At 38.8% G+C, this 17,901-nt stretch overlaps 1 protein-coding gene across 1 annotated transcript; it reads right to left on the bottom strand.

Annotated features, from left to right (window-relative positions):
- Positions 1-1,364: 1,364 nt before the first annotated feature.
- On the bottom strand, positions 1,365-15,317 carry eve1 (even-skipped-like1). The gene is made up of 3 exons (XM_044182210.1): positions 15,028-15,317; positions 13,557-13,798; positions 1,365-3,017 (listed from the first exon to the last, which is right to left on the bottom strand). Exons 1-3 carry the CDS (start codon positions 15,029-15,031, stop codon positions 2,541-2,543), a joined length of 723 nt encoding a protein of 240 aa, XP_044038145.1. The 5' UTR covers positions 15,032-15,317; the 3' UTR covers positions 1,365-2,540.
- Between the last annotated feature and the right edge of the window lie 2,584 nt (positions 15,318-17,901).

Raw genomic sequence — 17,901 nt, 5'->3', positions numbered from 1 at the left:
TGCAGGATGACATCACCAAAACTGTTCTTCCAATGTGCATAAATAATGTATTTTATTTTTGGTTAAACATTATAGTTTTGCATGTGATCACAAACTGTTGGTCTGCACACGTGAAAATTACTATTGGCATCATGAAGCATTAAAGGATAATGGTGGTTTAAAAACTCTTCTTTTTGAATAGGTTTTTCATTGTAGTTATGAATTGTTGCCTCTTGTACTTTTTACGATTTATACTATTATACTTTATACAATTAGTGTCATGGATTACAATTACAATTACAGTCATGGATTGAACAATTGCTCTATTAAATAAAGAATAACAATAATACAATTAAAACTAAATGAAAAGCTTTCACCCAGTTTTTTTCAGAAAGTTTAGCACAAAAACCAGTCCATCATAAAATATCATGGATACTTTATACTTTAGTAAATGTGATAATTTTGTCAACTAGGGAATATAACTAAGCATAAAGGACCATTGTCTTGATCTGAATTGTGGTGTCATGGATCAGATAATGAAGATAGATTTGAACTGTGCTCTAAATGTTTATTAATTTGTTTAATGTTTTATCAAAACGTGATGTACAATTCATTCCCTCACATGCTCTGACACAATTAAAAATCGTCTTCCTTCTTCTGGTAGTGTGAGTGCAAATGGTGTCTGTTCACTTTCAGTGATCATTTAATCTTGTTTGGTTCCTTCAGTTGAAGCATTGTCTCCGTAGTGCAACCTGACCAAACATACAAGTTTGTATATGTGGCTCTGGATGTTGTGTTAGCAGCAAGACAAAGCCTGCCTCTGTTCTGTAGAATTGTATGGCTGTGTACTTTAACAGGGGATCACTTAACAGCTGGTTTGATATCAGAGGAAAGGTCAGCAATTTGAAAAAATCAAACATTACACCGACACATTATTTTAAACCTTAAAGTAATTGTTCTTTCAAAAATTTCAGTCACATATCAGTATTAGTTTACAGTAAGCAATGACACAGATTCCATGACATTATGGATATTTCCCTGTGGTACAGAACATCTTGAATTTCATTATCTCTAGTTAAGAACCAGAGACTGTAAAGTTAAATTTAAATTTTTATATTTCTGATAGTGTATGGATTAAACAAAAAATAGCTTTAGAGGTGTAGGAGTATTTTTGCCTTTGGACAGAACCAGGCTAGACCCTGCTTTAAGTCTTTATGCTAAGCTAAGATAACCACTGACCCCAGCTCTGTACTTAACACGTAGACATGAGATTGATATCCATCTTTTCAGCTCACTCTTAGGAAAAAGTGAATAAGCATATCTCCCAAAATATTAAACCATTCCTTTAAGTAGGTGTAGAGGCTAGTAGTAAACTATAGTTGCACTTACAGTTTTGGATGAGAATTTATTCCATATGTTATTAAAAAACATTTTGTGCACTCAGTCCTGTCAATAGACACATTCTAACAAGATCATACAATGACTGAAACTCTGCTAGAAGCACAACTGATGTACACAACCACTCGGCCTCTAGTTTCCTAGGAATTTTACGTGTCCTCTCTACTCTCTTTACCATAAAACAGCCAAATGTGTCAGTGAATGCAACTTAAAACTTTACAGTTGTACAAATAAATAAAAGCAGTAGTCATTAGTATAACAGCGGAGAAAACAATGAATATCAGTTCCAAAACCATAATATATTTAATAAAGTCTATACTTTGCAATTTTTCTTTTATAGACGCTGGCTTCAAAATGTCCCTTTGTGTTTCTTTTCTCTTCATCTTCTCTCCTCTTCACCTAATCTGAAGCTGAATCACATCAAACACACTGCCACAAACTAATATGTGCACACTTGCATACTATGCATTGTTTGGGTCTTTGCACTCAATTCCAGTGGGGGCTCTTAAAAACATCACTGCTTAGGTATGAGGGCCAAAGTATCTCAGAAAACAATGCCTATAGTGAAAAGTGACAAATCTGTTGATTTAGAAGGTATTTGGTTTACATTAAAGTGCAGGAATGCTCTAACAGCTAATCATTCTGAAGAGCTGATAATGATAGGCGAATGATCATAGAATGATAAGGTGAGAGAAGACAGGATTTGTTGAAACAAGGAAAGATAAAAAGTAAGAGTTTAGAGGAAGAGAGGAGAAAAACACATGGAACAAAAAAAAATTAAAGATAAGACAAAGTCATGAAAATAAAGCAAGACAAATATTTGCTTGGTGTTGATTATGAATGCATCTTTAGGCTGGCAGTATGCTCCAAATGAAATTGAATTTGGCAGGTTTGCACAGACAAAATGTTGGTCATGCTACTGAAAAGGTAGGTACCCTACCTACTGACTTTGTTGAAATAATTGCACAGCCTTCCAATACTATCTACTACTACTTTATCCCCTAATAAGCATTTGCCTCCAGTTAATCAGCAGTGTCATATGTTTGCCGTTGTTTTAGGTAAGACCTTTGAATTGCTTGTTTCCAGTTCATGTTTGGAGGAGCTTGTGAGTCTTGTCTGTTATTTAGAGTTACACAATAGCTAGTGAAACTCTGTTTCTCTCTTTACGCCATCTCTTCCCCCTGCTCCAGACTGGCAGGCTGGATGTTGGCCTTGGGACTACGACGCTGGCTCAGTCCCAGTGCCTCCCCTCTGGCTTTGAGCAGTTGCTCTGGTCCCCAGTGAAGGCAGAGGGGGCAGGGGCATGAGGCGGGATGGTGCACGATGCTGGTGGAAGGGTAGAGGGCTGCTGTGGTTGGAGGCAGACTTCCTGGTCTGTTGTGGTACTGGGAGAGGCGGAGTGCATCCAGGGTCCTCATGGGTGCGCTGTAGCCACTGTGAGGGGAGGATGCTGATGAGGAGAGAGCTAGGGGGTAGTGGTGGTGGAGGGGGAGGTGGGGCGAGATGAAGGGGTATGGCAAGGTGGAAGAAGGAGAGGCACGGCCTATCAGGAGCGCCCCCAGGGGGTCGATGAGAGAGTGAGGCCACGGCAAGGAGTGTCTCTGCCGTTTGTCCTTCATCCTCCTGTTCTGGAACCACACCTGGAGAGAGGGAAGGAAGGAGGAAAGAAGAACAGCAAAAGGAGCAGAAGAGGAAAGAAGGAAGACACAAGGAAGATGGGCAACAAAGTTGAGAAGACAAGATTTGGATAAAAGCACAAAAGAAAGGTAATGATAAGATGAGAGAAGACAGGATTTGTTGAAACAAGGAAAGATAAAAAGTAAGAGAGTTAGAGGAAGAGAGGAGAAAAACACATGGAACAAAAAAAATTAAAGATAAGACTAAAGTTGGAATCACAGTAGGCCTCCTCCTTGGAGAGAAGGTACTGAAGCATACAAGATCTCACATAGCCACTATTAGGACAGGACAATATGACCTAAAATGTATACCATAAAAGTTGACAGCAATGGTCATCTTAAAACAACCAATATTTATGTTCAGTATCAGAAATACAGAATAGAAGTGGTGTGTAGCGTTGGTTTTCAAACTGAGAGGGGTGCTATAGTTTGGCTGATGTGGCCCACTCACCAACATGGTCAGCAGTTGCAGCAGCAGTGGCATGGAGGCAATTTACGTACTTTAAAACATTTGGCACCTGATTGTCGCACTTTGAGTCAAAATTGGACTCCTTTTTTGAGTCATAACTCAGTCAAATCTGAACACACACACAATACTAATATTTTTAGATTCAGTGTGACTTACACTTTCCTTGCAAATTAATGTCCACTTGCAAATCATAGAAAAAAGATGGTCCTTATAAATTCAGAACAACTTTTCTCCAGTATCAAATTAATCCAGTGATAGTTGTCTGTACATCAAGGGGCTCAAGTTGTAGCCCACAGCTAACTGACTCTCTCCATGGCAACATTATACTTCCTGTTGTTGGGAAATAAAATGGTTTAAAGAGGTACAAAATTGTGTAGGTGTAATCAACCAACTCTGGTCATCAGAATTATCAAAGATAATAATAATTTTAATTAATATTAATGTTCCCTTAAAGAAGGGAAATGCCAATGAACTGATTAATTTGCAGTCTCATAAAATACACAAAACTATTAATTTGGAACTCTGATTAATAATTAAATTAATAACTACAATCAAAATTACCATCATTATCTAGTAGGTTGAAGGATTTGGAGTTCAACATAGAGGTTGGCAGCATTTATTAAAAATAAAGTATGTGAGAGGGTGTGTGTGTGTGTGTGTGTCAGGAAGAATGTGTGTCTGTTGCTTTGATCTGTCCTGTATATTCGGTGTGCATGTGTGTTGCACACAAAGAAAAGCACATGAAGCAGGAGTTTTAAAGTTTCCTTTCCACGTGTGTGGCTATGTTAAGGCCAATTCAAGATGTATGTGATCTGTGTAAGATAATGGAAGCAGGTTAGAAAAGAGTATAATTAGTTTGCATGCAAGACCCTGCGTCTTTGTGAAGCATAATTAATATCAACTTAGCATGTGGCTACCAAATAACCAAACGATAAAAACACATCACAACAATAAACCTCACAAAAACCAAATCAATACATGTACATTGACAAAAGTTAATGTAGTCCTGTGCTTAGCTGTGTACACTGCTATGCTATGTTATGTTATGTTACCAGTCCATGGAGGGAGATGGGTTGCTTTGGTGCTGCTTTGTTATCTGGCAATTCCGTCAGCAGTTGGCAGGGAAGAATTGTGGTTCTTTGCTGTGCGGTGTCAGCTTGTAGAGATCAGAGGAAGATGGTTCGGTCCTATTGTCCTCTGTACATAGTTAACAGCTTGGAGTTAACTTTCTTCGTGGCTCCTGTTGCTTACAGTTAAGTTAGCTGGCAGGCTTTATGTGTGCTGCAGGCGCTAACTAGGCTTGTTTACTGTCGCTAATCAGGAATCGTGAGGAAAAGGCAGGCTCTTGTGTAGCGGCCATAGTCCTCTCTTTTCCTTTAGTCGTTGTGTCTGCATCGAGCGGACCACGCAAAGTGTCAGACTTTGAAAACCCCTGGTGTAGCGCAGTTGAAACTATCAGGAAGGATGGATAGGTGTATATCAAAGACTGGGGTAGCTTTGAGTTTCCTACCAATAGACATCAATTCTTTTAACCATGATAGCAATCTTTCCATAACATTACCCAGATAGTTATAGATGACTAACACAGTTGGGTTGTGGTCAGGGCGGAGTCGGCAAGGGGGAAAACAGTCCTTTCCCCCAGCCTGGAAATGCTAGAAATTGGAAATTTTTAAACTCTGAAATAGCACTGGATTATTGTCTATATCTCATAAAAGACTGGACAAATTATCCAACTAAATGTGAGACAGATATTACCAGATATCTGGTTGAATTGCCTGGTATGAGACACTATTACATTTACTATAGATATGATTAATTAAACTTACCATAATATCAGTAACGTTAGAGATAGTAGCAGCGCTAATGTTAGCTGTTGTAAAACATGTTGCGAGGAAAGCTACGCAGTTTGCAAAATTTAGGTTAAACATGGTATGTAGTTCACTTAACTTAGATTAATCCAACATCCATAGCACTCCTGAAACAATCTAACACTGTAATGGGTAAGATTCTTTGCCGAGAGATGACGAGACCGAACACACAGTCTTCAATCAGGCGGGAGTTAATATCAGTTGAGGAGTAGTACAAAAATACTCATAGAACCAAAAAAAAGCTTAACGTATATATACCATTTTAGACATTGACCTTTAACCTTAGTTGGGACCACCCCATTGGTTACCTTCAAAACATATTTATCTTAATTTCCTGGTCCCCCAAGACACATCTGGAAACTCTTTTTCATTTGGGACCCTTTCCTTTACGTTATCTCATAACATGTCATGCTAACCCTAAAGCCCCACAATGTTCCAAACAGATGTGGTCCCAGTCCAATTGATATATTATAGATAAACGTACTCTAAACTATAACACATGCAACTTCAACATGGATTGACCGATATTCAACCTACTTGACGTTAACGTTAACTGAGGGGTGTACTACGAAGCAAATTCAACATAGCCAGGGTTTCTTTGTGTGAGCTGGCAAACCCTAAAGCCCCAATCAGAGATAACGGGTATCACGACGGTGGTTATCAACTTAATTAGTTAACCCAGACTTACGGCTTGAGGATCTGTGTGTGTTCCAATAAAATACGCCGTTTGAGCGTCATTTAACTCTTCTTCCGCACAAAATGGACCAGCCCTGTCTCCTAAAAATTCCCTTTATATGGAACTAATTTGGAACGGTAAATAGGTTTGAGGGAACCAAAATTGCTGCCTGGATTATACAGATCTCTTGCCACCTACTTCAGTCAAGACTGCTCCTCTTGTCATTATAATAGAGAGCTATGAAGAACAGGCCCATAAAAACTGTTGTTGCAAATAAGGCGAGAGAAATGGTGGCAGAATAAATTAATATATTTATTTTACTATTTAGTACACTCTCAATGCCTCCAGTTTATTTCTAACATGGCAGCTGCACATTCAGAGCTCTGAAACGTTAAATTTGATACAGCAGATTTAAACATTATACTCAAGAAGTGCACTTAGGTCTGACACTGTCCCATAATGTAGGAGATGTGGAAACTTTTGTTTTTGGCCAAATCAAAGTGAAATGAATTATAGTGATTGAATTGAATAACCTAATCAATTTTATAACTGGTACTCTATTAGCTGCATTATGAGCAGTGTAAAAGTTTACATTTATAATGTTTTCTCTCAGCTGAGAATCTATATTGCTCATAGATAATATCATTAGGGTAGCACTTTTTAGAGCCGATTTAAGCCGAAACTCTGAACACAACCTCCTGTGGAGAAGGTTATGTGTTCAGCATAAGTTACCATGGTGATCTAGCCAGGTTAAAAGAGAGCCATCTTCGTGTCACTGAAAACTCTGGCTTCAGGCTCAACATAGCTGGCTAAGCCACTAATCTCGCTTCGTGGTACACCCCTCTGTAATGAAGTGCCGACTACACACATAAACATGTTTTGATGTTGGATTCCACACAGGCGACTGAACTCATCCTGATGCCGGATGGCTTGCAGCCACCATGTTCTCCTACTTGGCTCTGTGTCTTGATTCAGTAAAATATAAAACTTCAACTCTGCGTTCCTTCTGCGTAAACGGATGTGACGTTTTGAGGACGTTTTCCATAAAAACTGACTACTGGCTACAAAACGGTCTCCGTCCAGACAAGCGTTTCAGCAGTAATCTTCATCCATACTAACGCCTGAAAATGCATATCACTGACCATTCTATGTACATGGGGCAGGCACATGCTGGTATAAACAGGAAGAGGCAAAAATAACAAGGCAGGGAAAGTTTTCTCGCCATTCCCCAGAAACCACAACTTCATTAATAAAATTATCCCACCGGCACTAGTTCTTCACCCAAAACCGGTGCTCAATGTAGGGCTGATGATGCCGCTGAACTTGGGAATTGTCACAAATCGCTCGAATAATAGCTTGCTTCCTGCGCCTGTGGGCAGTAGTTGCATTATAAAATGCTGAATTTAACTGCACAACAGCTGCTAGCATCGACAACAAGGTCAGCAACGTCGGTTCGTTATCCATGTTGAATTAGCCATGCTTTGTGTTTGTTTCCTCCTGAAAAAGGGTTGTGTGATAGGGGCATGACGAATCAGGGAAGGACACGTCATTACTGATGAGACCCAATCAAGAAGCAAACGCAGGTGCCTGTGTCATCGTTTTCAAAAGCCTCCATTTTTGCCCACCCAGATGAAAACGAGGGCCAGCAGCGTTTCCAAACTTATTTGTTTCAGGAGCTCGAAAATGCCGGAGTAGTGTGGACGCTAGGTGTAGCATAATATACTGAATGGGGTTCAGACAATGTATTTATTGAAAATTTTTATATTAGTAAATTAAAGCCAATAATAATTATAATGTTGGTAATTCGATACATTTGGGTCATTGTCAAGCTAGCTAGTTTATACTTTTTAGATTTATTTAATTTCACTCCTAATAAACACTTAATTTATTTATGATTTCAATCAAAACCCTTTTTCAATGAACACAGTTTTTCTGTGTAGATGTGAGAGAAGGGACCATTCGTGGTTATCATCAAGTTATGTTTGGTTACATTTTCAGGGTAATTTCCCAACTCAGGGTGTAGAAAGACTGGAAAGAGCTCAAGAGTTTTTCTGCATAGAAGACCTGTGTGAATGCTGAAAAACAGGACGGGTTCCATAAATCAAAGGAGCTTACAGTTATTGTCTAATTGTTTGTTAAGTTGAAATGCTAGCAGCTCTGTCATGCTGTACATTGGTACAGCAGTGCTTTGAGCTAAATGCTAATATCAGCAAGCTAACACGCTAATGTTCAGCAGGCAATGTTAACATGTTCACAATTGTTATTGCATGCCAACATCTGCTAATTAGCACTAAACACAAAGTAGGCTATAGCTGAGTCTGATGGGGATGTCATTAGCTTTGTATGCATTTGGTCATAAACCAAAGTATTGGAAAAATTTTAATCTAGACCTGACAGTGGCTTTAGATGAAAAGTCAGGGTATCATCAATGTTATTCTAATTCATCCTCTAGGGATCATGAATGTCTGTAGCAAATTTCACAACAATCCATTCAATAGTTGTTGAGATATTTCACTCAAAACAACAATGACAACCTCATGGTGGTGTGGGATTAAAAGTCAGAGGATCACCAAAGTCAGATTAGGAGAACAAGAGTAAGGGGACCACAAGTGTCTGAAATTGCATGAAAATCCATCCAAACATGTCCAAACATGTCAGTGGCAGTAGAGTAAAAGTCAATATAATACATTGTAATAATATAATATAATATAATGTAAGGGGTCTAACTGCAGATGTAAAAATTGTTCTGATAATTGTACTAAATGTATCTAAATATTTTAATTGCATTGCTCTCCCCCAGATTACATAACATGTTTCGCTTAATTTTCTCAATTTAACTCCTGCTTTTCTCTGTTGTAACTGCTCAATCTTCCATGCTGATTGAAATGACAAGTAAGAAGAGAGATGATGAAAACCTCACATTCATGGGAAATGCCAAAGGGGTGTTATTGTTTAGGTGAGTAGCTCTCTCAGATTTTTCACTGCCTGTTTTGACCTGCTTGTTTGTTTTTTTTTGGCTGTGTCTATAAGCAGACTGAACAAATGAGGTAAGACAATGGAAGTTCATAAAGCATGTAAATCACTGAAGGGGGTATTGAGCAAAGGCATTGTTGTTCTGACAGCTAGAAGATCAGTAGAGCAATTAGCTTAGCTTAGCATAAAGACTGGAAGCAGGGGTAAACAGCTGGCCTGGTTTGTGGCTCCTCCCACCTTTGTCTCCAAACTGAATATTAGCTTTAATGTAGTCCCTCATTCGTCCAGGAGTGTTCCATCGTAGAAAAGGTTTCAGTCGTAGTCATCTGGACACTGTTTTCAGAATCAAGACGTTTCGGCTCCCATCCGGAAGTCATTCTCAATTGCATTGAGAATGATTCTGAATACAGTGTCCAGATGACTACGACTGAAACCCTTTCTATGATTAGCTTTAATAGAAATTCAACCAGTACAACAAAAGCATACATGTGGAAAATGTATGGACACGTTGTACATGGACAGACCAACCTTTCATTATCTGGACAATAAACAATGTTTATGATACTAGTTAGCAAAACTTGCTATATCAGTCATGTCATATTGCTAAACATTTACTCTATTTTAAGCTACAACGTGCTCTATTGAGCTGTGTGATGAGATTATTGTCTTATGAAAAAAGGAACTGGAAAATCACATTCAAAGTTTTTTTCAAGGATGCTCATAAAGTAACATTGTTGCTGTTGATATTGAAATGTATCTCTGTCTAGGAAGATGGGTAGGTTGGGACTTAAAGGGACAGTTCACCCCAAAATCAAAAATACATATTTTTCCTCTTGCCTGTAGTATATTTAGCTATTTATACATCTATATTGTTTTGGTGTGAGTTGCCGAGTTTTGGAGATATCGGCCATAGAGATGTCTGCATTTTTTGAATATAATGGGACAACATGGCACTTGGCTTGTGGTCCTCAAAGCAGCAAAAAAATAGATTTGAAAAACTCAACAGCAATGTCTCTTTCCAGAAACATGACCCGGTTACTCAAGATAATCCACAGACATTGTTGTGAGCAGTTTCATGTAGGATCTATTGGTAGAAAGAAAATAGTTCGTATATGAAACTGCTCACAACAAATCAAATCATGATTTCTGGAAAGAGACATTGCTGTTGAGTTTTTGTATTTTTTTGGCACTTTGAGCACCACAAGCCAAGTGCAATATAGTCCCATTATATTCAGACTTACAGTCTGGTTTTAGAAAAAAACACAGTACTTTCACTGCTACAATGAAGGTCTTAAATGACATGATAAATGTAATTGTTGAAAGAATACTGTGTTGCACTATTCCTAGACTTATCTAAGGCCTATGACACAGTTGACCACTCTGTTTTGTTACAGAGGCTGGTTAACATAGGGCTGTCCTCAAAAACTGTCTCAATATAACAGAGGACTATTATGCTAATTTCAGCCCCTCCCAAATTGACCATCTTGTTGATAGTGCTGCAGGCTCACTGTGAAAAAAAAAGAAGAAAGAAGATAATAAAACAAAGAAGGTTAGCTCCATGATATAACCCCCAAAATTAAAGCAAACATCGCGAAAACTTGAAAGGAAATGGCGTTCCAACAACCTGGAAGAATCACGTTTACTCTGGCAAGATAGTCTTAAAACATATAGGAAAGCCCTCTGTAATGCCAGAGCAGTCTACTACTCATCATTAATAGAGGACAATAAAAACAACCCCAGGTTTCTTTTCAGCACTGTAGCCAGGCTGACAGAATCACAGCTCTATTGAGCCATGTATTCCTATAGCCCTCAGTAGTAATGACTTCATAAGCTTCTTTAATAATACAATTTTAACTATTAGAGAAAAAATTCATCACATCCTGCCATCAACCGGTACTGATTTATCTTCAAACACAGGAACCTTGGAAACAACTGTAAAACCTGATATATATTTTGACTTCTTCAACTAACTTTGACGATTAAGTCATCTAAGCCATCAACCTGTCTCTTTGACCCCATTCCAACAAGGCTGCTTAGAGACGTTTTACCCTTAGTTAGCACTTCTTTACAGGATATGATCAATCTGTCTTTATTAACAGACTATGTACCACAGTCCTTTAAAGTAGCTGTAATTAAACGTCTTCTTAAAAAACCCACTCTTGATCCAGGGGTTTTAGCCAACTATAGACCTATATCTGACCTTCCCATTCTCTCTAAGAATCTTGAGAAAGCAGTTGCCAATCAGTTGTGTAACTTTCTAAATAAGAATAGTTTATTTGAGGATTTAGAGTGCATCATAGCACAGAGACACACTGGTGAAAATTTCAAATGACCTTTTAATTGCATCAGACAACATCAGACTTCTCTTGTTAGATCTTAGTGCTGCATTCGACACCATTGACCATCACATCCTATTACATACTTAAACATTCAATTGGCATTAAAGGAACCGCACTAAGCTGGTTCAAATCTTTCAGATCGATCTCAGTTTGTACACATTAACGGTGAGTCCCCCGTGCACGCCAAAGTTAGTCACAGAGTTCCACAAGGTTTTGTGCTTGGACTGATTCTATTCACCTTATATATGCTTTATTTAGACAATATTATTAGGAAACACTCCATAAACGTTCATTGTTATGCGGATGATACCCAGTTATACTTATCAATCAAGCCAGATGAAACTAACCAGCTAAAAGCTAAGCTAAACTTCAAGCATGCTTTAAGAACATAAAAACCTGGATGACAGGATGCAATTTTCTTATGTTAAACTCTGACAAAACTGAAGTTATTGTACTTGGCCCCAAACACCTCCGAGACACATTATCTAAAGACATAGTTGCTCTAGATGGCATTGCCCTGGGTAAGGAACGGTAAGGAACCTCTGAGTTTTCTTTAATCAGGATTTATACTTTAACTCCCACATGAAACAAACTTCAAGGACTGCCTTCTTTCACCTACGTAACATTGCAAAAATCAGGCAAATCCTGTCTCAAAATGACGCTGAAAAACTAGTGCATGCATTTGTTACGGCTAGGCTGGACTATTGCAGTTCCTTATTATCAGGCTGCCCGAATAAGTCCCTTAAGAGTCTCCAGTTGATCCAGAATACTGAGACACGTGTACTGACAAGAAATAGGACAAGAGATCATGTTTATCCAATATTAGCTTCCCTGCACTGGCTCTCTGTAAAATCCAGAATAGAATTCAAAATCCTTCTCATCACCTACAAAGCTCTTAATGGTCAGGCACCATCGTATCTTAAAGAGCTCATAATACCTTTTTAACCGACTAGAACACTGCATTCCCAGAATGCAGGGTTTCTTGCGGTTCCTAGAGTCTCCAAAAGTGGAATTGGAGCCAGAGCCTTCAGTTATCAAGCTCCTCTCCTGTGGAATCAGGTTCCAGTTTGGGTTCAGGAGGCAGACACCATCTCCACATTTAAGAGTAGGCTTAAGACGTAGAAAAGGTTTCAGTCGTAGTCATCTGGACACTGTTTTCAGAATCAAGACGTTTCGGCTCCCATCCGGAAGTCGAATCCAGATGTCCAGATGACTACGACTGAAACCTTTTCTACGATAGAACACTCCTGGACGAATGAGGGACTACACCGTCTTAGTAGGCTTAAGACTTTCCTCTTTGATAAAGCTTATAGTTAGGGCTGACTTGGGTGAGTCCTGAGCTATCCCTTATTTATGCTGCTTCTCTCTCCTCCTCTCCCTCTCCATCTGTATGCATTTTTATCTCATTACTGCATATTACTAACTTGACATGTTCTCTCTCTATTTAAATTGTGCTTCCCCCTCTCTCTCTCCCTCTCTCAAAACCTAACAGGCAGTGGCAGATGGCCGCCTACCAGTGAATCTGGTTCTCTCCATGGTTTCTGCCTGTTAAAAGGAAGTTTTTTCTTGCCAGTGTCGCCAAGCGCCAAAACTAGGTAACTCACACTAGATGGATAAATAACACTACAGGTTAAATAACACTACAGGTTAGAGGAAAAATATGTATTTTTGATTTTGGGGTGAGCTGTCCCTTTAAGCCAAACTATTACATTGTCTGATTGTAATAATTTCTAGTAACTTTCAGTGAAGTTACACTATTACGATTACAATTAACCTGCATGGGGGGCTTGGGGCAAAAATGAGCCATTGGGCCCCTATTGACCACCCAGTTCCTCCCAATCTCTCTGCTGGTAAACACTATTCCTATGCTGTGATATTAAATGAACCCAAGGTTTTCTGTTTGGTAACTTTGTGGTTAGATGCAAATATCTATATGTTGCTGCATGATAAAAACAGCTTCCTATTTCTTTGATAATAGGTCATGTTCTGCTTTCAGAGAGGCTGATCAGTTCCATGGGTCTGATATGCTTTTAACTGGTTTTCATTTCTTTGATGGCATACTGTAATAAGTAGGCTAACTGTGAGTTGACATTCATTAATTGATGTGATTTGTACTCTTATCATAAAATGTTACTGGCCCTTTATCTCACTGAGTGAAGGGTTGGTTAACCATAGTACCTTTATCGTTGTCTCAGGTAAGTTCAGCGCCGTGGCCAGTTCGCAGCGCTGGGGTCTGGAGACGTAGCTCTCCTTGCCGTACTCCTCCTCCAGTCGGGACAGCTGCTCGCGCGTAAACGCTGTCCGGTGCCGCCGGCTTTGGTCGAGCAGGGCGCTGCGCGGGCACGGCTCCGTCTGCTCCTCTCCGCTGGGACCGTGCACAACGGCGGCGGCCGCTACCGGCGTCTGTCTGCTCTCCGCCACTGAAATGGCGCATACAGAAGCATAAGATTACAGTGGGCACGTGGTACACTAAGGCCTAATATAAGGTTCTTCCTGTTAGTGGATGCGCCTTTGTTAATGCTGCCCAAGTGTGTCAGAATAGGAAAAGGCACTCTAAATATAAAATATAATATTTAAGTAGCACAAGCCACAAGACGTTACAGTGCTGTATGCCTATTATAAATACATTTTAAATGCAATATTGTCACAAAGTTGATTAAGTAAAATGCCTACAGGCCTAGAGATTAAGCCTTTACTTCTAAACCAAATGTTGTGTTTGGGGTCCTATAGACCCAGGGCCCTCTTTAACAGCTCAAAAACATACTTAACATTGTTTTATTAGCTTGTTACTTCATGGATTTTACAGATTTTATGATAATTTCTTTAACTTGATCTTGAACTGATGACATATTTGATGTTTTAGTAAAGGCCACATTACTTCTGTTTGGGGTTTCAAAGACTCCAGCTGTAAAACATGGTTAAATCCAATAGATTTTCATAATGGTCTATATCTGTGAATGGTGTTAACAGCACATTTTACACAGTAGCCTAATACTACTCCCAAATCCCAAGTAAGTTTGTAATGACTTGTATAACAGTTTGTTCTAAGAGCTCTAACAGGGAGTTCAACCTCTCTTGGGTCTAATGTGAATGACTTTTTGGCAAACAAAAGGAATATAGGCCTATATTTGTTCATGCATAGCTCATATAACATAAAACATTAAATATTTCATTATTTGCTGTATTAACAATTATTTATGGTAATTTCCATATTCTGTCAACTTTATCAAATGTGCAATCCAATTTGTGGCAAAGGGAAGAGTTACCACTTCAATAATTTTCTACACACTGGGTTTTAATAAGGTCAGAAGAAAAGAAAAAAAAAGTAAAATTTGGTTGATTTTTCAGTTAATATTATTATTATTTACACATTCAGCAGTGGAGGAAACAATGAGGAAGTAAAGCCAATGGGACAGAACACAAGTGTTAATCATATGGACATTTTGTGTACAGGTCATTTTATGTACTTATCGGAATAATACGTTATTTGTAAATTTGTCTGTAACAGAAGTGCAGGCAGTGGTTATTTCTGTTTCCGTCTGTTAACTTTTTGGCTTCACTTGACAAAAAAACAAGCAAAAAAACAGTAAATATTTGGATCTCAGTGATGAACAACGTTTGCTCAAAAGCAGCTTTTACATTTACTTACGCATCAGGCTGTTTCTGTGGAAGACGTGTAAATTTAAAAAAAAAAATCCCTCCTTTGTGTTTCTTTTTCTCTGATCTGTAGGTCAAAAATCCCTGCAGTCTGCTCCGCTTCGCTTCCGAAAGGCCGGTGAAGATGCTGGCTGCAGTCTGACAAAAACTTCTCTCCGTGTCACGCACACACACACATCATCCAGGTCTGTTTAGACAGCCAGGGAGAAGATGGGCTGTTTTTGTCCAAACACCCCCTCCTCCCCTCCTCCCTCTCCTCCCCCTCCACTACTGTCTGTCTTCCCCGGCTGCTCTCCTCTTCTTCTCTGTCCCTATCACAGGCTCTCCAGACAACACCTCTCTGGGCCGCGGCGCCGCGCCGGACTGAGGCGCACACCACGGCCCAGAGAGGTGTTAAAGGTGTTTAGGGATAAAGCCTTTGGTCTCCGTCTCGGCTTTTGTACTTTTGTTATGGAGAATTATAGACGCACAGGCAGAGACAGCAGCCAGACCCTCATTGTTCTCCGCCGTTTGATGTTTGCGGGTAATCATTACAGGCCTAATGGCTCCATATTGGCCGAGTTGGAGCACGGTTGAGAGGAAATATTAATTGAGATAAAATCATGCCTATAGCTGTCGGTATTATAGTCATTTTATCATCCGTTATTTTTTCCTCAATATTCTGAGTCCTTTTTACATGTAAAATTGTATTAATCATGTTCTTTTCCGAAGTGATGGTTGACTATACAATATAGCTTAATATATTTTCACGTATTACTGAAGTCGATTAATCTTAAAACATTTACTTTTCATTTTTTTGAGGGTACAGTAGGCTATAATAAAATATGTATTTAAAAAAAATCTGGAATATAAGATAAATTAAGTAGGCCTAAACGAATTATTTTATTTTGAAATTAAACTGTTAGAACATTTGTAATAAAACAAGCAACAGTGGTTTTGATTATTTCACCAGGTGATTTGAAGAAATATTTTTGTTTTAATCATGAGTTTAAATAATAACCAGTTATGACAATCAAACTGGACACATTAATTGAGCTTTATATAACGAAACAACAGTGCAGTATCAATCAAAAGCGATCCTATAAATGTATTGCCTCCAGTGCAGAAATTGACCGTTGAACCTGTGTTTTGGATGTTATTATGGCTATAATCTGCGTTGAGTGTTAATCCAGCGGCTAGGTGATGATAAAGAGGACAGGCGGTGGACAGAGACAGTCAGACGCCAGGTAGGGTGGAGTCACTGTTACATGCAAGAAATTTATCATTGTAAAAAACACTCAGGTACTATAGAAGAATCACATTCTGTCATTCCTGAGATGTCCTATAGGCCTACTGATGCAGAGTATTAGAATCATGATATTTTTTATTTCTAAAGCTACACACTGCTCCTGTCAAGCTTTTTTTTAATAGTTTGCTCTGTGTGAATTGATGCTGTTTTATTACTATTTATGTATTGTTTCCTGAGAAAACTATTTTCACTTTTGCTTTGTGTTGACATTACTTCCTGCTGTTTGGAGTCCTGCAGACCCCACTGCTGTATATGTGTAAAAAAGAAAAGAAAAGGAAAAACTGGAAAAATTTGCAATAATTATGATTATTTGAATTATTGCAAATGTTTCTAATTTTTCCTGTCAAATATATATTTTTTATTTTCTTTTTACGTTATTAAAACCAAACATGTAGAAAAGTATTAAAGTGGTTATCCTTTCTTTTGTCACAAACTGGGCTGCACATTTGAAGATGACAAAATATGACCATAAATATGAAATAAATAAATATGTAAATACACAAATAAATATGAAATAAATCAAAGGAAATATTTAATATTTTATATGCTATGTGCATTAACAAATAGGCCTATACAGTATATTCTAGTATATTTGCCAAAAAGTCATTCACAGGTAAAGAAATTACAGTATGTGAGCCTGACATTACCAATGTTTTGGGTTAGTTAGACCCCAGAGAAGTCTGACTCCCTCTTGGACCTTTTATGAACAAACAGAAATCCAAATAGACTCAATTGGTAGGAGTAATGATGAGTACTGAGTAACGGGTAACACCTGGCACTAGAATGCATCTCTACATGCGTCTTGGCTCGTGATCGAATTTCACTTCTCCTCTCTCTATGCAAATAAACACATATCATTTCTGTTTGCAAAGACCAAATGCGTTGTTGTTAGTTAGTTAGTTCAGTTATCTGTGCAGCTAGTGGTCCTATTAGCTTTAAAGCTTAAATAAAGCTTTATTAGCTTCATTTATTAAACATCCTCCTTCCGGCAGTCCACAGCTCCTGTGCTAGCGGTGTAAACACCAACACTCCCCCAGTGCTCTGAGCTCCCAGTCCGGGCAGAGTCAGTTAGCCTTAATAGGACTGCTAGCTGCATGGCTAACTAGCTAACGGCATCTATAGTTAGTAGCAACAAGTAAAGCTATCTTTCCATCAGGAAACTCCGCAAATCACAGAGAGTTGAGGCAAAGCAGCCAGAGGACATCAGACCATGTGTTTCGTGTGTACTCCCTCCACAAGAATCCATTTTGCCTGTTGTTATGGCTTCTTGTTAGCCTGGGAACCAGACAAATCTGCAAGCTCATGTTTTATTTGCTCTGGCAGATGCGTCTGCTCCCCCTCCCATTCAGACATATTTCTAGCCAACCTGGCCTATGTCAGGCCAATCACAACCATTTATCTAACAGAAGAGGTCATAGCACATCCGAGTACGTTTACATTGTGTTATGCCCCTGCCCCTTTTTGGGTGAAAGCAGCCTCTCTAAGCAGCCAAAGTTCGCTCTCATATTGGATAGTTTTGTTTTTGCCTGAAATCACAATTTGGAACATGAAGCCGGAGACTTCTCATCAAACTGTAAA

The sequence above is a fragment of the Siniperca chuatsi genome, linkage group LG21, assembly GCF_020085105.1.
Source record: "Siniperca chuatsi isolate FFG_IHB_CAS linkage group LG21, ASM2008510v1, whole genome shotgun sequence".
Taxonomy (NCBI): domain Eukaryota; kingdom Metazoa; phylum Chordata; class Actinopteri; order Centrarchiformes; family Sinipercidae; genus Siniperca; species Siniperca chuatsi.
This window is presented reverse-complemented; position numbering and strand designations above follow the sequence as displayed.

Coding starts and splice junctions, on each gene's coding strand:
- eve1 (XM_044182210.1), bottom strand. Junction 3,018..13,556: donor TACCTGAGACAACGATAAAG/GTACTATGGTTA, acceptor CCCTCTCTCCAG/GTGTGGTTCCAGAACAGGAG.